The sequence below is a fragment of the Eulemur rufifrons genome, chromosome 3 (genome assembly GCF_041146395.1).
Source record: "Eulemur rufifrons isolate Redbay chromosome 3, OSU_ERuf_1, whole genome shotgun sequence".
NCBI lineage: Eukaryota > Metazoa > Chordata > Mammalia > Primates > Lemuridae > Eulemur > Eulemur rufifrons.
Genome location: NC_090985.1, coordinates 49,914,174 through 49,938,272, shown reverse-complemented (window position 1 = coordinate 49,938,272; position 24,099 = coordinate 49,914,174). Strand labels below are relative to the sequence as shown.

At 33.1% G+C, this 24,099-nt stretch overlaps 1 protein-coding gene across 3 annotated transcripts in view; it reads right to left on the bottom strand.

Moving 5' to 3' along the window:
• Positions 1-24,099, bottom strand: part of CSMD3 (CUB and Sushi multiple domains 3) — a 1,111,380-nt gene that overhangs the window by 21,068 nt on the left and 1,066,213 nt on the right. For all 3 annotated transcript variants that reach the window (XM_069466068.1, XM_069466069.1, XM_069466070.1), the window contains 4 exons: positions 13,975-14,154; positions 12,234-12,407; positions 7,436-7,609; positions 6,477-6,550 (listed from right to left, as the gene is read on the bottom strand). In XM_069466068.1, the coding sequence (XP_069322169.1) occupies positions 6,477-6,550; positions 7,436-7,609; positions 12,234-12,407; positions 13,975-14,154 (602 nt within the window). The remainder of the gene's footprint in view (positions 1-6,476; positions 6,551-7,435; positions 7,610-12,233; positions 12,408-13,974; positions 14,155-24,099) is intronic.

The following is a 24,099-nucleotide window of genomic DNA, read 5'->3' as shown; positions in this document are numbered from 1 at the left end:
CTGGGAAAAAATTCAAGACCAAATAAAAAAAAAAACAAACCTAGATCTCTTTGTCTACATATCATCATCAAATAGTTTGGTACCCAGTGTATACATAGATGCTAAACTTTTTTCCATGAGGATTTGAAGAAAATATATAAGATATTAAAAGGCCAATAAACTGCATATGAATACAAGAAAGACAGAGTTAGATAAAGATAAATAAATAATGACTGATAAAAATAGAGATGGAAATAAATGTAATTAACAGAAGAGGAAAATGAATATTGAAGACAGTAAACACAATATAAAATTAGAGACTAAAGTGATTACTGAAGGTTGTGGTGGTAACAGAAATATACAACAGAAGACATACATTTTGCACTAAACTTTTAACAATGTAGAATTTAGATAATATACATGATGATGGCTCTCAATGTGTGGTGTTCAGGCTGGTAACATTAACATCACCTAGGAACTTGTTAGAAATGTACATTCTGAGGCCTTACTGCAGACTCCCTGAACCAGAAACTCTTAGGGCAGGGATCAACAATTTGGTTTAACAAGCCCTCAGGTGATTTTAATGAACACTAAAGTTTGAGAATGACTTTTCCAAAGTAGAAAAGATAAGAACATGATGAGAAAATGTCTGGATGTTAAAATATACATCATATGTTTTAGGGGAAAACGGAGCATATTTGATTGCTTGGCGTGGATAGTTCACAAAGTGAGCAGGGAAATTGGGGGTAGGGGGAGGGTAAAGCGGGGACACAGTAAATAAGAAAACAGATCTCAGAGTATTCTTGATCTGATCTTACTTGAATGAGTGGTATCTTTTCTTTGAGACTTAATTTCTCATCTATAAATAAGGATAATATTATTATTTGTCTTGAGATCTGTTCTAAGGATTTATTGAAATAGGATATAAAATCCACTCCAACCTGGGATGGCACATATGATTTAAATAAATTCTAGCTATAATGACTAAGCTGGAGACATAAGAGTCAGTTTCTAAAGGGTTTCAAATGGAGGCTATGGTATTTGAAAGAATGAAGAGTGGTTAATTCTAATTATGAGTCTGGCACTACCATTTTAAATTTCAGTGGTTAAAAGCTAGACTAACTTGTGGCAGTAAGCTTGGGGGGGGCGGGGGAAATGTCATTTCTTCAAAATATAGTACAAGGAAAAATCAACAAGATTTATTAAATGATTAGAGGTGGAGGACAAGATAAGGGATATGGAGGGTCTGCTACTTCAGACTTCATCAGCAATTGGAGTCTGAGTGTTCAATCTCAGTCTTAGAATTTATCACTCACTCCTTGTTTTCTGCCTTGCCTTTAATCCTACTCCCACCTGCTAAAGCAACATGAAGCTAAGCCTAAGATGACATAATTTGATACCACGGTTCCATTTGGATGTTAAAATGCTAAATTCTATCATTTCTCACATTGTCATTATTACCCGGAACTGTGCTATACTGAAAACATTCAATTCCAAAATTTATTCTCTGGCAACCTTTATTCTTCCTGTTATATTGTGCTGTGTCTTCCATGATGCCCCATTTTGTCCAGGGCTACTACATTGATCTACTCCAGGGGGCATCCTTCACATTGCATTCAGTATAAAGGAACTTCCTTGAATTGTGCTCCAGAGCTTGCCATTCACATACTCTGTGAAGTTGTATGAAATGGTGGTATAGATTTTGACTTTCTAACATGGCCTAGATTATGTGACTGGTTTTATACAGTTTGCAATTTTGTTCTTCAGTCAAACAAGTTCTACAAAATACACCACTTCTATCAGTCCAGCAGTCCTACCTTAGATTAGATCCCAGTTAAAAGTGCCACTTTTCACCAATACATCTTTCCTTCATTCAGCTCACCACCAAATGCTGATAATTTTACCTTTTAAATCTTTCTCAAACCATCCTGTTTTTTCTTTCCCCACTTATATATCCTGTTTTGCACAGGCTTTGGGTCTCACTTTAGAAGACATTGTATCATCAGAAGGATTTTACTAAAACACAGATAGCTGAGCCCCTGTCCCGAGTTTTTGACCTGATCGATCTGGAGTAGGTCCAAGAATCTGTATTTCCACCAAGATCCCAATGAGCAAGTGATACTGCTGCTGCTGGTCAGGGACCACACTTTGAGAACTACTGTCATAGACAATTAAAAGAATCTTCTAACTTGTCTCTATTTCTCCAGCCTTGATCCAATTAAATTTATTTTCTACACTGAAGTCAAAAGTTTTCTATGCAACAAGAAGTTTGACCTTATTATCCTTCCTAATGTTTTATTGGTTCATCACCCATTAAGATAAAGTTACTAATATGGCAGATAAAGGCCTCCATTACCTGACCATTGGCCATCTTTCTAGCCTCTTTAAACACTTACTTTTACTCAACTTGTGCTCAAATAATATTTAAGTTTTATATTCTCTAAACGTATGCATATTTTCATGGTTTTCTTTGTGCATGGAATGACTCTCCCAACTTTCTTTTCCTAGCTCAAATACTAAAAGATTTAGTTCAGTCATAGCTCTCTATCCTTTCCCAGTTTGCCATGATAGATCCTCCTGACTCTGAATAACTTTTAACATATGCATAATATAATTCGTTTATTTGTAGAAAAATAAGTAACATAAAAAAGTCATTGGAAAAATTAATTTCTGTACAACTTTCCCACCAATATTTACTAATAAAAAGTGCTATTTGCATAACCAACTATGTACATTATGAAAATTAATAGTGAAAGTTTCTTATATCAGGAATTAAAAATAATCCAATCAAGTTTTAATTGCAGCCAATGTTTCAGTAAAAAATCACTTTAAATTGACCCAAATATTGTATACAGATGCATTATAGAAGTTTAAGATGTTTGATTAGTAAATGCCACTTATCTTCTTTAACTTCTTATTCTCCTCTTAAATGTTATATCTTAGTTCCTAAATCATGAAATTTATATAGTAAGTCATAGGATTAGTACACATTTTGCATAAATTTAGAACATTCTCAATAAGATCTGTCTTTTCCTCTGTGAAATTTCATAGCAAATGACTCTTGACTTGCTAGAATTTTCATCACTGCGTCTATTTGTATCAGCATGGTTCTTCAGAAATTTCAAAATATATATTTATATATATTCATATATATAAAATGTTTCAGAAATGTATATATTAAATACATCCTCTGTAAATTTTCCTTTAGTTTTTTTTTAGCGACAGGGTTTTGCTCTGTTGCCCAGGCTGGAGTGCAGTGGCCTGATCATAGCTCAACCTCCTAAGCTCAAGTGATCCTCCCACCTCAGCTTGCTGAGTCGCTAGGACTACAGGCCCATGACACCACACCTGGCTAACTTTTTAATTTTTTTATAGAGTCGAGGTCTCACCATGTTGCCCAGGCTAGTCTCCAACTCTTGGCTTCAAGTGATCCTCCCACCTCAAGGCTTCCCAAAGAGCTAGGTTTACAGGTGTGAGCCACTGCACCTAGACTGTAATATATTTTTAAACAACTAATTTTTATATTTTTTATTGTGTGTTTATACCAAACATTTCACCCAAGAAAAATTTAGGTAGCTTCTAATAAAAGACAAAGATAAATTAAGATTAAAAAAATTAAAGTAGATAGGCAAAATCATAAAAATGAAGAGATAACACATATGCTTAAGAAACAAGGGTTTTTTATTGACTAAGCATCAACTTTGGCCTGTGATTCCTGATTTAAGAAAAGTTTAATTTTTTTTCAGTTTGTATTCAAAAACAATAAGATTTTAATTGAACAAATAAATAGTTATGAGTTTTTTTCTTTCATAATTCATGTCATTATACTCATCATTTAAGGTAATATAACACTGTGTAAAATATTTGCCTCATTCAATGTAATAGGTACTAATATCAACAGGGAATCACGCATTATCACCATGGTTATTTTGATAGGGTCGAATACCTTATGGTTAAATATCTTGAGGTTAAATAGTCAGATTCAAAACATTTCATATCTATAATAACTTTATGTACCAAGCCCTAAATCCAAATAATGTATCTTCCATTGCCCAGAGCTCAATTTAAAGAGCAATACAACAGTTAACGTATACATGTGCTTGGAATTTACTCCATAATTAATATAGATGCTTATCAATCATTTTGGCAGCTATTACCTTCACTACCAATCTATTTTTTAGCCAAAGTTATTCCAATTTATAATATTTTGAATAAGAAGAGAAAAAAATGTTAAGTATCTTTTTTCAATGATAGAGTTTTCACCAACCCTAGCAACAGGTTATATATTTTTATATGTTAATAAACTATATTTGTGTTCAAAAATCTACTATATAAATCTATAAAGAAAAAGAGTAAACAAATGAATACATTAAAGAGAAAACTAAGAAAATTATTTGAGTGCTTCTGCAATTCATAATCCTCTTTTGCCCCTCCCAGAACTGAGCTTTCCACAGCTGTGATTTTACTTCAAAACTCACTACTGGCCATCCTATCAAAGAGTGATGAATACAAAAGTTGGGACATTCTGATTCTTTCTCTGGAAATTTGGAATTGAGATTGAGACAATCACTTTCTGTATGTGGCTGAGGTGTAAATAGAAATGATGCACAATTGGCCATATGGCCAATCCGCAGAGAGAAAATATGAGGCAGAAAAATAGAGAATAATAGAAAAGACTGAGTATTGCTGTCCACTGCCAACATTCTGGGTTTGATGGGTCTCACCTGGATTCCTTCACTTGGGGTCTTGGACATGCCTGCACGTAATTTGTAATGCCTTTAGGCTTACGGCTCAAAACAGTTTCTGTTATTTGTAAGCAAGAATTTTTTTCTCAACTGATAAAGATACCTTTTGCATAGAAGACCATATTCATCTGGAATCCACCAATAAATTGGTATTAGTTAGAATTATATAACTTTTTATTGTGTTGGCTTTATATATATTTACTTAACGTATTTAGTATGTATGTACATACATACATGCAAACCTGCCATATGCATGTATAAGAGCTGATGTCCCTAATTTAAAAGACTCAGTAAATTTTTTATTTTAATTATCATATTTGAAATCTAGTCTACTTATATTGATCCAGATAGAATATAATGATCTAATAGATGTTTATTAGCCCAAATAATATAAATTCAAGATTAGGTTAACTTCATGATAACATTTTTCATTGATTACAATAGAATTATTAAAATGCAGAGTTAATGATTCTATTCATTTTGTTGGATGACTCTTTTAAACGCAATCATTTCCATTTCCATTATCTCAAAAATATTTACTAGAAAAGACTCATATTCTTCAGAAAATCAGCCTGATTTAGTGCACAGACACTAACATTAAGATTCTGTATTCTATCAGGATGCTGTTATCAACTTGCTCTGTGATCAAAGCAAGTCACATTCAGTTTCTTCGTCTATATGATGATGAGGACTAATGCTGTGTAGCTAGTTGTCCATTTTTCAGGATTTAGATCAATTGATACAAACATTTATAGATAAATGAATCTAAAGTTCTCTAAAAACAGTGATAAAATAGAGACCAAGACTCGTTTTTACACTTTTGTATTATCTATACAGGACTGAGGGAAACCAGAAGAATTGGAAATGCTATCAAATCAATGTTCATACTGTGCCTGAACTGTAGATAAATGGAAACTATTTTTAGCAACAGAAATATGGCACCTTAGATGAGCCCTTCTTTTAGAAATGGATGTTCTTCAGGTTCACACAGAATTTCACACAGAATAGCACAATTTAGAAAATGCTGCAACACAAGGCAATTGGGTAATGTGTAAATTGGCTATTTCCTTTCAGAATCAGTATGCACTTTGGCTCCCCTTGGACCCCTGTAACAGAAAACTAGCTGAATCTCTACCTAAATTTTAAATTGGAAAAAGAGAGAAAGTCAACCACACATGATTGGGCATGTTAAAGAATTCTAATATAACATCCAACTATGTGTTATATAATAAAATCTCATAGTCATTTTCCAGAAATTTCCCACATCAGTGTCAATGTTTAAAATAAATTTTTAGTCTTATATACAATTAATGCCTTATTGAAGAACCACATTTTAATATTTTTGCTGTTTGTCTCAGAAGTCCCTTCTTTAACCTCTTTCATCTTTACTTTTCCTCACTATCCCCCCTTCTTGTAGAGTTTATTCCTTTCCTCCCTCACTTATTCTTACTTACTGTCCTCTACATACTTCTTTTGGATTTTCCTGTGTTCATTACTATCTCCACTTTCTCTTTTATTTTACCTTTATGTTCAGTTAGGCTATTTTATTGAAGCATATTTTTCTTCTCCTAATTTTCTTTACTTTCACTCTTTTCTTGTCCATTACTTTTTTTTAATGTGCTTATGAATGCAGATATAAGCATACAAAATGACTTTTTATTGTTTGTGTCAACAAGATTATATGCATATGAACAAAAGAAGCATTTTGTCCTAGTGTTATACTAAATAGAAATATCTATTTAAAGTACCCACTTGAAATCCGAAAGTATTGTTCTGAGATCCATGTCGTGGCACGCCTGGGTTTTCACACGAGGTACGGGTGGGTTCTAAAGTGAAGATTAAAAGCATAATATTCCTTTAAAATTTATAATGATCATATTTCTCTCATACAAAACAGTTTTAAATGGCCGGGGGTTTAAGCAAATCTAATAGCATCTCTCCGTTGATAGAAAACTGCTGATTTGGAAGCAAGAAATTCGGGTAGACAACATTTCATAGCCAATTCTTGAACTTTAAACTCTTCTAAAATAAAAGCACTTGACATCTAACTAACTCTGTGGCTACAAAGTTAAGGAAAAATAAAGGATATGAAAGAAGTACACATGCATAAAACATTTGCTCAAGAATCTTGCTAAATTATGATTTCAGGCAGTATAATACTCCCCTGAAGTTTTTTTCTAGAAAGAGGACTTAGTAATTTAGATTTCACTGACACCTGTAGGAGATTCAGGTATAAAGAATGGTAGATAATCTCTGAGTTGGTTTGTTTGTATGAAAAATTATTTGGTTAGTTTACCAAAGATGGCATTTAATTTTAGGATTACAGAAATGTACTTACAGTCAATTTGAAATCAGTAGACCTTCTGGATATTTTTGGAACAAGTCTCATTTCATATGAATATGCTTTATTAACCATAAGATCTAAATAAATATTGATACTTAATAATGTCATTAATCTGAAAGCTTTTTTTATTTTACTGATATACAACAAAATTATTTCAAGTGTTTCTTCTAGAAGCTTAAAATGCCAAAAATAATGTCATATGTTCTACCAATATTCATTTTCAGTGCCTTCTAATTGCTTCAATATGTTACATTTGTTTTTCATATTTAGCCAACTATAGATTACTGGATAAAGAAAACCATTAAATGTCACTGCTACCTATTAATTCCAAAATTACTGAGCATAATGAGCCTTTAATTAATATTACCTATGCAGTGAGGTGACGAACCACTCCAAGTGCCATCTGCTTGACATATTCTGGTGCTGGATCCCACTAATATGAAAGGAGAATTGCAGCTGAATGAAACCTCAGACTGATATATAAAGCTTTTGCCTTCTCTTTTTCCTTGGGCAGGTATGCCAGGGTCACCACAAAACTTTGCTGAAAGTGAAAACAATGACATTTATAGCAAAGATTTAGAATTTGGTAGAGTATACAGTTTAGAAAAATGGTGACAACTAATTGCAATATTGCACTAAAGTGACATATCATCCACGATAATCTATTCCAATGAAAAATTTTGTATTTTCTAGCTTATATCTACATGCATAAATATCAAATAAAAATCAGTATAATGTTTAAATAATTAGTTAGATTCAGATATTTTCCACCTACTAGACTACCTTAATAAATACAGACATTTTTATATTTTTGTTGGTTTATGTTGACCAGATTCAAACCATATATTTGTGATTACAGGCTGCAAAGTTGAAATATACTTTCAAAAAGGCATGTAATTCATAGTAACTCTGTCAAAAAGAACCCACCCATAATATTCCAGACTGTACTCTACAGATTGCAATGCCATTTTACATATATATTAAAAATATGGTTATTTGTTTTATTATACTCTGAACATTTGGAGCACATAACCCAGTATTTTACTGCCTTCCTCTTCAAAATAATGTTGGTATTTTTTAAGAGAAAAGGCCATCGGAGTCCAAATCTATACAAAACTAAAGGATCTCAATGCCCTACAACTGCTGACAAGATCAATTGGACAGAATTTCTAAACAAATTGATTAGATGATTCCGTTCAACATATTTATTAATTACTAAAGACAAACACCATTCTATGTGGTTTTGGACACTTGGACATAACAGTAAACAGAATAGGATTCCTGCTCTTGTGGAGTTTTTATATTTGTGAGGGAAGCAAACAAACAATAAACATAATAAATAAATTTTAAAGAGAAGGTAATATGTGGGCAGGCAGTAGGTCCTGTGAGAAAAAATAGTTCAGGGGAAGAATATCAAGACTATATGTGTGTGTGTGTGTGGTGGGGGGAGGAGATGAAGGCAGTTTTAAATAAGTGACAAAGGTGTTGCTCACTGAGAAAAGATTTGGAGGAAATAAAGTGTTTAGCCATGGTTATATCCCAAGGGAGAGCATTCTGGCGAGGATAAACAGCATTGCCAAAGCCCTATGCTGGGGCATGTCTAGCAAGTTGGAGGAAGATAAGGAGGCCAGTGTGGCTGGGGCAAAGTGAGCATGCAGAAGTGTATGGGGGAATGAGACCAAATGGTTTCAAGTTGAGTAGATAACCCAGGCAAATGTACCTATAGCAAAGGCTTTTAATATTTTTACTAGGGTAAAAAATACATGATTTATAATTTATAAATTGAACCATTTTGAAATGTACTCAATTTTTAAATATGCTGATTTAGCATCTGAAGCTGTATTTCCCTCTAAAGCAAACAAACAACCACCACCAAATGCTTTTAAGTATAAATATTGTCTTAAGAAGGTTATGGGTTGGGTGACCATAAAATGTATCATCCAAACCAAGACTCTTTTGAGAGTGAAATGAGGACTCTAAATAAACTGTATACCTGCCAGGACAACAGGAATAAACTAGGAATGCCCAAACTTACTGGGATGCATGCATATCTTAATTATAGAATACCATAGTCTTGGGCTCATTATTCAAAGAAAGACCTTTCCTGACATTCAAGACTCTAGGATAAACTTGAATTTTCAAACCTCTTTTTAGTAACATTATCTAAATGTTTGAAACAGTTAAAATTAAAAGTAATCATTAAATAAAAATTTAAACAAAATAGAGGGGAAAAGTTCAGAGTAAAGTAACACAGTTAACACAATAACCATTGGTTTATTGTGTTCTAATTTTCACCATCTCTTGGGTATTGTAAACCTCTGTGCTACTTGGCATTCAAGCACTTCTGGGAATAAGGTATATCATCACACCCTAAAGACCAAGAATCTGGTCATATCTAGCACATTTTGAGTTCAATAGCTATTTCCTCAGTAAACATCATGAATGACATTTCAGCTTGAGTGATTGTTTCTATCACTTATTTCATAACTTGTTTCTGAAGTGTTTCTCTTGCATATTTCTGCTAAGTCATTCATCTCAGAATCTTATCCCTATTCAACAAAGAAAAGAAAGGAGGGGAGACTAAACAACCTAAACTCTTCAATTCCCCACCACCCTGTCTGTGTGTCATTCCATCTGCTTTCTATCTGTGTATTTTCGTGTAGTAAACCAAACAATCTACTGATGTCAGGTTTAAAGGCTTATAACACAGCATTTATTTTTATATTGCTTCAGTTCACAAAGACAAACTCTAAGATGAAAGAACATATCTTTAACAAAATTAAAGAGAAAAAACACTCCTCTTTATAAAGTCCCTAAAATTAATGAATTTGTCTACTCAATGGACAAGAACATTGCCCTGTAAGTCTACCTTTTCTGAACTTGAATTCATACTCTGCCATTTACTAGCTGCATGACCACATATCAATGTAGCTGGTTCCCTGAATGGTGGCAAAGTTACACTGTGTCCTTACAATTTGATTTCCCTCTCTGAGCTCAAATATCATTATCTATGAAAATGTCATGACCAAACATATTTCCCAGGAGCTCTGTTATGTGTAGTAGACATGATACATGTAAAGAAGTTGAGGCAAAGTTAGCCTTATTATATTTGGATAGCTATTCTAATTCAAATGTCAATAAATATTTTATTATTTGTATTTTAATAGAACCAGAAATAAAATACCATATCAAGACAACTTCTTGATCATATTTTTTTTTTGGTCATATCAAACAAACAAGCAAACCTGCCATAAACCCATCTTTGTAAAACCTCCTTGATCCTATCTATTCTGGAGTAGCCATGGAATATCTAGTCTCATTCAGAACACATTCGTATTTTCTAAGATGATCCTTACCATGGATCGTAATTTTAAGGGCCAATTTGTGTGACATCAACATTGAGGCACTGGAACAGACTTATTCTAAAAACCGTATTACAATACCTGAAAGGAACTCCTTTGGATATTACATGAACTGTAGTCTAATAGACCACAAGTGTAATAATAATTTAGTTTTATCTCTCATGCTCAATCTAACTGGTTAATAATATGTCTCTGGAGAAAATGTATTATGAGAGATCTGAGAGCCAGTAAAATGGTGGTGTGTACACCCAGTATTTGCCATCACTTAATAGGAAGCTTTTCAAATAAACTATGCCAAAGTGCACCTAATAATTTGTTTCCAGTTAGTCATGATAATTCTACAGTATGTCTACTAAACATATATTTATTTTATACTAAAATATCTCTTTCATTCAAAATAATGTTTATATAAAATATGAGTTGCAGTAAGTTATTAAATGACTATTTATGAACCTGACACTCAACTTTGAAAATTACTAATACTGTTGCCATTCTTTGTGAGCTCCACCCAGATAGTACCCCTTTACTCAAGCACAGGATAACATACTTTGTCTCATCCTGAATTCTAGGTTTTTCATTTCCATACATTTCTTGGTAATTTTACCACATTTATGTGTGGTATGTATGTCTATGGTGTACATATATGTGTACAAATATATATGTATATGTAAGCACTAAATTGTTTAACTTTACCACTAAAAACAATGCTGATATCATTATTCTTGTACATGTCTCTTCAGGCACATGTACAAAATTTTATGCAGGGCATATACCTAGGAATACAATTTCTGGGCAATAGACTCTGCACATCATTAACTTTACTAAATAATAATAACAACTAGCTTTGCAAATGGTTGTGTGAATTTACACACCCAAGAATCTATAGAAATTTACATTGCTCCACATCCTCACCAATACTTGATAATAACATTTTTTTTTCAATATATTGGTTAGGAAATAGCTGTCCACGTCTTTTGCTCATGTTATCGTATTGTCTTTTTTGTTTTAGAAAATATTTATGTATTCTAAATATTACCACTGTTTTCAACACATATTGATTATATTGTCCACGTTTGTCCTTGGTCTTTGACAATAAGAAATTTTAAAATTTTAATTGTAGCTGATTTTTTAAACTTTTTAATTTATGGGTTATACTTTTTGCATCTTGTTTAAGAAATTCTTTCTTAACTTGAGGTCATTTAGACACTTAATATTTAAAACTTTTATATTTACATTTTTGATAAATCTGTCACTGATTTATTATTTGGTGTGAGATGTGTGTGTATGTGTGTGTATGTTTATTAAACTCTATTAAAAATAATAATCTTTTATCTCTATGTTTACTCTGGTAACTTTAGATGTATAATCACAATCATTATTATGACAAATGGCATAATAAGAACTTGATTTGAATGAACATGTAGAAGTGACATGGATTTATTGCAGAAAGAGATTTGAAAGGAAATTACAGAGTATTCATCTAAGACAAATTGGACATAAATAAGAATAATTTTCCAGCAGTAGAATTAATTTTAGAGGGTCTTTAGTTTGAAAAATAATTTTGAAAAGTAATAAAAGTTTATGAACAAAGCAGGTTAGGCTAAAATTTGGAGTCTGAGCAGAAAGAATATAATAATTGTATTACATGAAAAGTAGCTACATTGGTAAATACTGGCTTTCTTTGAATTTTAATTAGGCATTGGAGAGAGCTTAACAATCACATATTTGTTCTAGAAAAATTTGAAAATTTTAAGTAACAGCTGTTACTTAAAAAATAATTTTAAATACGGAAATTATACTTACGTAAGCACTGTGGTACTTCACCACTCCAGGTACCATTCCCTACACAGGTCAAAACAGCAGGAAAGGATAGTTCATAGCCTGGAGAACAGATGTAGCTTATACTAAAGCCCCAGTCGAAATTTGTTCCTTCCAGCCTTCCATTAGAGATCTGGGGAGGAGTTGGGCAGGTAACAGCTGCAATTACATTAACAGTGATTAGACACAGCTGTTGAAATAACCTGGGTGTAAAAAATATAAATAAATATCATTAGAGGAAGCATATGTGCTAATTTAACCTTTTTGAGGACAATATGGTGTGACATGTTTTATTCTCCTGGCAGTATTCCTGAGACATCCCTGGAATTAATCCCTCTAGGATGCAACTTTTTCTTGGCAACATAATGGCTACTGCTTGTCAGAGATTCTCTTACAAAATAGCAAGCTGCCTGACATCTAGGGAAAGGCAAATAGAGGGCGACCTTCTATCTAGTATACCGTAACTGATAAGTTATTGGTTTTATATAAAATTATTTTCAATGACCTTTAGATAGACTGAAGAGCTGGGTTGTTTGGTTATATATAGTGTCAGTATTGTAACCAACGAGTTTGGAAATAGTTCTGTGACTTTTTTCAAAACACAGGTCATGAATCTGATTAAAATATACAAACTGGTTCTCTTTAACCACTTAGATGCATATGTTAAAACTTACAGAATTTATAAATCCATTTTTAAATTTTTAAAATTTATTTTGTTTAAATTGCTTCAAGTTGTCAAGTAAAGACAGGTTGGATAATGTAGAGATGAAAGAAAAAGGAAGGGTACCAAATTCAAAATCTAAAAATGAGGAATAATTGTGTTATTATTACCAACAACATATTATTAATAATCTTTTGATGTTGGTTAAAATTGCAATTATCAGTATGAAATAATGAATGTATAAAATAACTTCTAAAATGTAAAAAAGTCTATTCATATATTTTCATAATTTCATTAAATGTATATTTAAAGTGATCTGATTCTGAAACAGAATAATCATGAAGAAAAAGATAAACACATTGGAATTGTTTTTTGTTAGATTACAAGTCAGGGAGACATTAAACTATTAGTCCAGAGACATTTTAAAAATGCCTGGATGAGAAATCTCAATTATTACAAATCAAAATTATTATAAAATAATATATATTGTTTGATATTACACCTACAGTATTCCACAATTGATTCAAAAAATTGGCAAAAAAATTCATGAAAATATTTCCAGTGGAAAAACAAACAGCATAAAATAGCAGACCTGTGCCTATGTTGGCTAAAACATCATTTCTAGATTGCATTCTTTGAACAAACAGGTTCTCTCCTTTAAGAAAAATTACAGTTCTATAATCCAGGCTGGCTGTTCGCAAATTATAGAAAGTATTTTTCCTCATCCTTGAATGACTTGACCCAAGTGGATGGGCAAATTATTTATAATTCATTAAGGTTAGTGATATTAATAAAACAGAAATAATATTTTTGTTCTTTTGGTTACACTAAAGCTCATTGTCATTATTCACAGTAAGATACAATGTTTATGTCAAAATATCACTTTTAAATCCTGTATATTACACTATGGTTAAAAAAATAGCATCAGCCATTTTTCAGTACTAGAGAAAGAAATGGAATTAAGGCTAAAAACCATTATTTAAATGTATTTTAAATTTGCATATAAAACATAAGAAAATACATAGTGGTTACCATTTTAAAATGTTGAAGAAATTATTATCATACCTCTACAAGTTGGCATTACTCCACTCCATGTGCCATTAGTAGTACAAGTTCTGATTCTGGAGCCATTCAATTCCATTGTGTAGCCTGGCTGGCACATGTAAGAAACATTTTGTCCAACCACATAATCATCTCCATATCTCAGTCCATTGGCTGGTATACCTGGATCTCCACAACTGATTACTAACAGTATTGGATTGGAAGAGCAGATGGTTAATGTGGCATGTATTTAATGAAGAGGAGTAGTAAGCATATGGCATACTTAATATATAGGTAGGGAAAATTAGTTATTATATTCATTTTAATCATAAAACATAAGCATATTTAAGCCACATACTGGCAATTCCAGATTATGATCACAAATACTTATTACAGATTCTACACATATGGTTCAGAAACTGTTATTTACACCCTGAAAAGGCTAGGTTAATATCCCATTATGTTATAGTGAACTCTAATGCAGTCACCTCTTTTACCTGCATTATAAGACCACGGAGAAATCATCCTGTAGAGTAAGATTTCTTTTTTTTTTTTTTTTTTTTTTTTTTTGTTGAGACAGAGTCTCACTTTGTTGCCCAGGCTAGAGTGAGTGCCGTGGCGTCAGCTTAGCTCACAGCAACCTCAGACTCCTCGGCTTAAGCGATCCTACTGCCTCAGCCTCCCGAGTAGCTGGGACTACAGGCATGCGCCACTATGCCCGGCTAATTTTTTCTATATAGATTTTTAGTTGTCCATATAATGTCTTTCTATTTTTAGTAGAGACGGGGTCTCGCTCAGGCTGGTCTCGAACTCCTGACCTTGAGCGATCCACCTGCCTCGGCCTCCCAGAGTGCTAGGATTACAGGCGTGAGCCACCGCGCCCGGCCTAGAGTAAGATTTCTAACTTGATATTTGAAGTCTATTTCTTATATATGGCTACTGAAATCTCTAATTTACAGGCTTACTGAACTGAGAGCATATTTTCTGCACAGCAGCAATCAACTGTATATTATAATGGTTTTTTAATTAAAACAATGTTAAGTCCAAAAAGAATATTTCTTACTGAATAAATAAAAGAATGAATAAAATATAAAATGTGAATTTATCACATACAGGATGGGATACATAATTTGTAGGCTCAGTGCAAAATGAAAATGCCATGGTTGGTAGTAGAAAAATCAATTTCTCATTTTCATCAGCTAGCCACCAACCTAGGCAGAAGAGCAATCCCCAACAAATTGCAAGCTCCACTCTAGATTGTACTTGCTACCTGGATTGCAGGGTGGCTAAGAGGACTCATCAGCCCAACTCCTTGTCCATGTTGCTGCCAGCCCAGGACAGGAACAGCTGCTTCTTTGCTCTTCCCCAAGACTTCATGAATATACCCAACTCTGACCACCCCCGCGTTTGCACCCAATCCCCACAAGGGGTAGGACAACAGTGTAATGTGAATCTCTCTCTACTGAGGACACAATTGACAGGCTGAATTGAGGGTGTCTGTGGTCCCAGAGTAAAAGTAGGAATGGGGAAGTCAGGCAGGGCCAGGGGCACCAGGCTGTGGGGAGCAAAATGCTGAGAACCCATCCCAAGGATGCAAGGAGGAAGGCAGGAAGGCAGGCCACACAGAAGCAGAGGCTCCAAGCCCTCAGCACACGCTCCATTGTCACAAAGGACTTCGGTTACAAAACAAAAAATTGAAGATGTAATTGTTAAGAATTGTGAGGTGACTATCACAGAGCACTAAACTCTAAGCATAGGATGCTTTTGAGCATGGGGTTCCATCAGTTGCACTGGCCTCATGCCCGTGAGTGTAAATGTATATATAATATTATGATTTGTTTATCATGCCACCCCAAAACTTTCAAAAACTTGAGATAGCTTAGAAAATACAAATAACACAATATGGCATTTAAGAATAAAACACTACAAAGATTATATATAAGTCACAAAAGTGCTGTTTTGAGGCACAGGATTTAAGCATGATTTGACAATGAGTTGGCTAAAATGCTTTCTGGCAACTAAGAAAAAGAAAACAACAGGTTATACTTTTTATTTTGGGGGAATTAAAAAAACATGTAGTATCCTTGCCTTTTAGTATACTAAATCTTTTTATTCATAAAAGAGTAAATAATTTCCCCAGGTAAATCTGGGTGATTTTTTTTCTCCCCATCCAAACTCCATTCTTTCTCTTTTAAATTCATTCTTTTCAGTATTTTGGAGGTCCAGGATTAAAGACTAAGAATGAATTAAAGCATGGAAGACCTTAATAGCACTTCAGTTATACTATATTATTAATTTACCATGAAGAATTATGAATGTCAAGATTCCTTTCATATTATTCTGATCTGTTGAGCTTAAGAAGTTTTAAGATTATGAATGATGGCATTTAAATTAAAGAACACTATTCAGGGCACTCCACCTAATAATTTTTGGAACCCTCAAGACAGTTGCTGAAATCAAACTCCTTGAGTGTTTTTGTCTCAATCCTAATTAGAGTTTTGCATACAAGATGGCTTTTCTTCCTGTCATTATTGATGAGGAAAAGATTATTTTTCATGTTACAACTGAATTGGACAGGAAATCAAATAATCCTGTTCATTTACCAGAAATATGGTTTTTCTTTTCATGTTTAAAAAATTACAATCATATAAAATGAGTATAAGCCTTTAATTTATTTTATTTTATTTTATTTGAAATTATATTTATCAAGTAGACTCCTAATTAGGAAGAAGAAATTAAAGAGAACACCTACAAATTGTTATTTTCTGGGCAGTGCTTTACAAATGGGATTAGAATCTTGGCAAGAAGGAACAGCCAGACTAGTAGAAAGGCACAGGAGCTGAGATGCAGCCACCGAAAGAAAGGACAGAGGATTTATTTCACAGATACATGAAGAAAGAGTTCTGCATATTGTGGTAGCACCATGAATGAAATGCCTGACAACAAAAGCTTCAGAAGGATTTGTTTGGTGACTTCCTAATGAAGCAAAGGCCAGTCAAAGAGGCAGTTTCTAATAGCAACAGTCTTTGTAAACAGCACCTGCTCCACAAGTCCATTCATTCACTACCAGCTTGTTTTCAGCAACAACAACAAAAAAGCTTTTGGTCTCTTCAGGCAAAAACCTTAGAATAGCTCCTTTGGACTTAAAATTCAGAGACATCAGTGCATGACAACAGGATGCTGTGGTTTATTGCAAGAAAATCTAAGATCACCAAAATCCTAAAATACACATCACACACATCACACACATCAATAAACTCCATAAAGACAGATATTCTGTTTCTTTTGTATGCTGTTGTATTCTCAGAGCATAGTCTAATGCATGATTCCTAAGAGAATAAATATTTTATTAAAGAATAAATAAATGAATATGTGAAGGAATGATTAAATAAATTGTCAGTTCAAATTCTCAAAAATACATGAATTATTTTAAGGGCTTGAATTTGTTTTGTGGTAAGTTTCTCTTTCTTCTATTATGTAATTGATGCCCATTTGGCATTATTTATGATAAATCTAAGTAAATAAGCCCTACACTAAAAATAAGACATAATTGTGGTAATTCTAGTCAATCTATGCCACTTTAAAACTACTTTCTCTTTTAGCTTCTTACATGAGCATTATAAATGTGCATTTTTAAATAAAATAGGATCACATTACTCATACTTCTTTAAAATAATTCATGTTTTATTCAATATCTAATAGACATTTTTGCATGTTAATACACATAGATACATGTAACTTATCTTTAATGGCATAATATTCCTTATGTACATATACATGCAATATAATTTATGCAAGCAAATTTCTGTGGATTGATGTTTGAGTTATTCCATTTTTTCCTATTATAAATAATGTAGCAATGAACATGCTTGCTTGGGCATCATTACACATATACTCTGCTAGGCTTCTAGCCTCAAGCCCAAAACAGAGTTTTACCATAGCAAAACGAAGTTCCAAAAAGATGGCCAAACCATTCCTCTCATAATGCCTTTGATTTTATATAATCTCCAAATTCAAAAGTTGGTTTTCTTTTTTAGATCTCAGGAAGGTAGGGTTTATCCACCTTGACACTATTAATATTTGCAGCCAGATAATTCTTAGTTGTGGGCTGCTCTGTGCATAGCAGGACATTCAGCAGTATCCCCAGCATCTACCTGTGAGATTCCAATAGCACCCCCTGCCCCTGCACTGTGACAACCAGTCATATCTTCAGACATTCCCAAATATCCCCTGGGAAGCCACATTCTTTCTCCCTGTTTGAGAACCACTGCAGTAAGGGATAGATTTCACTCCTTCAGGAGATTTAGATTCTATTTTAGCTTAACTCAGTTTCGTGCAGGAATATCCTCTAGCCCTCTCTTGTGTGAGACTAGCTCTACTCCTTGACCTATCCTCTGCTAGAAAAAAATCTTTGAGAATTTTCAAGTTTGTGACAAAAATTAAGCAAAAATCTATGCTGGTCATTTGGAACAAAAAACTTTAGATTCATTTATCACCTCAACCTGATTAAGTATGCTGGCTCTGGCCCAAATGAATAAGATCTGCCAGATACAGGGTGTTGAGAGCTGGTCATTTTGGAAGCAGAAGTTCTGGTTGATAAATAAATTTTAAAAAAATCCTAGAAAACTAATGAGCACATTTCTTTATAGGCCTGAAGGCTGATCCTTACTCCACTTGACAAGCCCCATCCTAGCACTGGTCTTCTTTCCAAAACACCATGTGCACTGTGTAATATGGGCTCTGGGTACTGGAGGTGCTATGTTGGTTAGACTTTGAAAGAAAAGGATTCCCATATAATTATAATCCTGAAGAATTTTGTGCTGACACACACACAAAATGTATTTTTGAATGAGTAATTACCTGTTGTTGGCTTTTAGATCACTCTTTCAGTTTGGACATCACAGAAAATAATTTCACCAAAGTTTAAAATCAGGGTACTGTTTTGAGCTACTTAGTGTTATTGCAAATATCTTTTTCTTCCAGCTTGGTTTGGTGCTGAAGATGCTTTTTAACATTTATAATTCTTCTACCAAACTGTTCATGATGTTTAAATACATGATTCTTGATTTCATGATATGATCTTTTATCCATCCAGGAGAAAACCTGTTATCTTCAGGAAGCTTCTCTTTCCAGGACTGATAATTGACACTATAAGGACCTATCTGGAGTTGCAGAACAACTGGTATTGGGAAAAGGGAAGAGTTTTTGCTTATGAGGCGCACTTTTAGCAAAAATTAATTAAAAAGTCAATTTCTCAGCTCATTGATACTCTGAATCTAGTTGAATAATGGTAGAATTTAGGTGAGTAAAATTTTATCTTTTTACCAATATCTCTACTATGGCCAAGCATGGGTGGTGGGAGACATTACCATTAAATTATATTTATTCCAAAAATATTTCTAAAATCATTAAAATGGACAAAGCAAATCATAGCTGACACATCTACATGTGTGATTAGATTGCGTTTTCTAAAAACAGAAAAGGAGTGTGTGTGTATGTGTGTTTTGCTTCTGGGCAATCAAGCAAATGAAAAGGCATAGTTGCAAATCACCCTAGTGAGAAATCTCAAAGGGCAAAAATTCTTGGAATGCCAACGTTACTTTCTTGGCTTTTGAAATGTAAGAGAGGAGAGACCTTACCTACTGAACTCTGTCTTCTTAGTTCCTGCCAAAGTGCCCAATGATAGTAGGTTACATATTACTGAATCCATAAGAAATCCAATTACATTATATACCCACGGTTCTCTTTCTGTTTCATTTTCAAAGTTTTTTGTAGATAAAAATACATTGCTACATGTTAAAAATAAAATAACATGCTAAAAATTAGATCATTCCTCTGATGTTCATTATGCAGGAAGTACTAGTTGCCCAAGGATAACCAGCCAAGGTAAAAACCACTTACAGTGATACAATTTTATAATAAAAAAGTGAAAATAATGCAAATAGAATTCAATACTTCATAATATATTTTCACCACACCATTGTAAAAGTATGTTTAGTTTATATTTCAAGAGCTTTATTATTTTTTGAGGGACTCTATTAATTCTTTCATATTCAAATCTTCCTATATTGAAATATTTATCATATCATCAATATTGTTGATTTTCTCTCTTTCAACTGATATTGTCCAAATTCTACCAGATCCTCTTTGTCAATGATTATGTGTGAGATTCCACAGTTCTTCAGTTCATTTTCTTTGATTTATCACATTAAAATATCTAATTTCTTACAATGTCTGCAGATTTATTATTGACATATTTGCACTGTATATTTAACAAAAAGTATCACTAATTAAATATATAGAAGAAATTGTGATGTTAAGCAAAAGGGATTGTTGAGTAAAGTCAAATTTTAAAAGAGGCCATTTCATTAAGAAATGATATAACTTTGCAAAATCTAAATTATTAAATGCAGAGAAAATAGAAATTAGCAAATTTAGAGAGAAATAGGCTACAAATTAATGAGATATTCCCATATGCTTTACCAGCAATGTCCCATTATTTTTTCATGTCATAAACACTTGACCATTGTAGTGAGGATATAGAATAAAGCAAGAAGACAAAAAAGGGGAAAAGTACAAAAGAAAAGACAGAAGTAAACTCCAGAACATTGCTTTTTGAGTCAAATAGACTTGGGTTTAAATCTTAAATCCAACACTTACTAGCTGTGTTACTGTGGAAAAGAAAGTTGTGTTTTTCTAAGATAACATTTTTTTGGATGTAAAACAGAACAGATAATAGAATAGTATGTATCTGATAAATTTGTTGTGATAATTAGGTGAGAGAATTATGTAAAGCACTTAGCACAAATCCTAACAAATGGTAAACACTCAATGGCAGATATTACTATTTATGAGTAGAAATAGTGACCATTAGAATGGAAAGAAAAAAAGGAAAGTTTTATTTATTTGTTGCTATGCTTTGAATGCTTGTATTCAAAATTCATGTTGAAACTGAAACCCCAAGTCAACAGTAGTCAGAGGCAGGGCCTCTAGGAAGTTATTAAGTCATGAGGGAACTGCCCTCATGAATGGGTTAGGTCCTTATAAAAGGAAATTATAAATTTCTGTTCTTTAAAAATTACCCAAACTCAGGTATTTTGTTATGGCATAACAAATGAACTAAGACATTTGAGTTTTCAAAGAATTGCTATCAGGATCTTGGTTTGGAAACCTGTTCAGGTAGTTTACATTTTTTGCATACTTAATTTAATTTATTTCAAATTCACATTTACATCCTTGCCTATTGTCACTATAAAAAATAATGTCTACAAAAGGCAATTATATTAAATTAACACATTTTTACTTGGATTTAACCTTTCTGGTATGTATAGGGAAGAGTTAAATTGAGTAGGAAATTTCATCCTTTGTGTAGTAGAATTATTGTTTAGCATTGAGCTCTGACAGTGCTCAGGAAGTTCTTTAAATGCTTTGGTACCTCTGTTGATCTATGCAATGTGAGTCTAGGACAATCTCCAAAATGATCTGATTCTATCAATCATATATTTAAATTTACATTCATTTCATATTAATGAGAAGGACTGAAGCACTGGTACTAATTCAATTTGATCACCACATATAAGTGCTACCAAGATGTTAGATTCTTTATAGAATTTTAGGCTGTTTTAATATCCACTGAAACCTCTCTCTTTGCTTCTTTTTAGGGGTTTATATTTCTTTTGGCTTTTTGACTTGTGTTTTACTGGAGTGTTAGCATTTTTTGTTTGTTTATGAAACAAACTTACAAAATTTCAGCTTTTAAACTTACAAAATGATTGAATTCATCATTGAATTCTATTAAACTATTTGTAAATAGTTCAATACTAACACTTGAATTATTTTATTCAATATAATATTTCTCTTTGAATAACTGATATAAACAAAATTTTTTTATATTTTCAATATGTTACTTGTAACCACTTTGTCTTGAATTGAACGAATTTTAACTCGATTAAAAATTCCTAAGGAAAAATGGAGACTGTTCCATAAAAAAAAAAATCAATGTAATTTTCAATCACAAGAATAGAATGTTTATTTGTTTATCTTTGCTAAAATTGAAAAGGATCTTTAAATAAAAGATTGAAGTATTTATCCATGAGTAAATGAAATAATTATTAATTGGCAAAAATAAATATGTTAGTCCATTTCTTTTACTCTGAATAGTCTCATTATTTCACTTTCTTTCCTCACTATATATTGAAAACACTATGTACCAGGATCCATGTGCTATCTTAGCTATAAAATTATAGGCCCTGTTTACAAATAGTTTAAAACAGAGTTGGAATGGTAAATCATGTATGCTGATAGCTAATATAAAATTTGTGTATTTCAGTCAGTCAATAATTATTTATTGAGTCGTTCTTATACATTAGGTGCTGTGTTTGACTTGAAAGGGTCAGTGAGATAAACAGACTTGGTTACTATGAAGTTTCAAGTTTAGTGGTATAGGTAATTGCTATAGAAATGTCAAATAGTAGAGGGAGATCACTCTTAGCTAAAAAAGAATATGAAAAAGAAGTGTCCTGAAAAAGTTTTTTGCCAAATGTGTCATTGAGCTAATACTTAAAAGATGAATAAGAATTTTAAAGATTCAGAAGAGATATTGTAGTATGGAAACAGTAAAGTATATTTGTTCATTGTTAGGTTGTTCAGCATTGTAAAAATGAGACATTTTCTAAGTAAGTAGAAAGATTTCTGCTATCCTTTAAGATGGAGTAACACATTAAATAAAATCATTTATCTTCCATTTGAAACAACCAAAAGAAAGGGAGAGTATAAAAAAAAGGTTTCAAAGCGATGGACATCAGACAATCAGGCAAAAAACAAAACAAAACAAAACAAAAAAAAACCACAGTGCACAGTGATCCTTGAGTGGTAAGAAACAAAGCAAATTAGATGAGTCTTTTGATTGCCTCACCTTACTACTTATTACCTTAAGACAGTCTGCAGACTATAGCGCAGGAGATGGGAACCCATGCAGAGCACAGCAGACCCCCTGGGTTGAAAAGATGGATCTGAGAGTCAGGAGAGAACAATGTGGATAGAGTTTGTGGGACATTCACAGAGAAAGGCCTCTGAAGATCTAGGAATGGAGCTCTGCAAGTAGTCAGCAGATTTCTGATTAGCCTGTGAGGAAACTCTCCAAGGTGGGGAAAACAATTGCATAGAAATATCAGATGTAACAGTATCCGGTGCTGAAACAAGGCCAGGAATACTACTTATTATAAAACAAAAATATGTTTTAAAAAAAGATGAAAAATAAACATATGTACACAAAGAAAAGTTGAAAAAAATATCATTAGTAGAAGTGCACTATGAGACATATTAAAAGGAAGTCCTTCAGGATGAAGAAAAATACTACTACTTGGATATATGGATCTACACAATAGAATGTAGAGCCCCTGAGGTGGTAACTGCATACATAAATACTTAAGATTTGTCTTGCTATTTAAATCTCTTGGAGAAACAATTGACTAAATAAAACTATCCACCAATGTAGTGTGAGTTTGATAACATATTAATAAGTAAAATGTTTGACAACGATTATCAGAAAGAGTCTGACTCTATTTTTACTGTTTCAAATTCTACTTCTCACTTCCCTTTCTCCGCATCTAGGTAAGTGGGCAAGAAAGTCAGCTTGCTTCCTGGCTTTGGCCCAGCAGGGAGGGAAGTTCAAACCATACAAACCCTGGCTCGCACACGCACACAGGAACTCTCCCCAAGTTCCTGCCACTAACCACAATAAAAAAAAAAAAAAAAGCTATTCATCCATCCCTTCACTTAAGCTATTTCTGACCAAGCTTAGGTGCTTGCCTTACTCTGCTTAGAAAGTCTCAATACATGGGCAATCTTTCACACCTTGTTGGTACATCTTCAGTCTTGTGGTAGCATCAGTCAATATTGAACCAACTTTGAGGAGGAGGTTGATCATGCCCTTCACTAGGCAACCACAGAACAACTGACACTGTGAGTAGGGTGGTCTAAGTGATGATCACCATTACCTGGGGGCCTGCCTTCTGTTGCTTTTGACTTAATAACTGGCTCTGCTACCTACTGGTTAGGAGTGCTTTGAGATGTGTTAGTGTGCTTGCACTTTGAGATGCACTGATTTGTGCTGCATTTGCTGAGTCTTCTCTGGTCTCTGTCATAGAT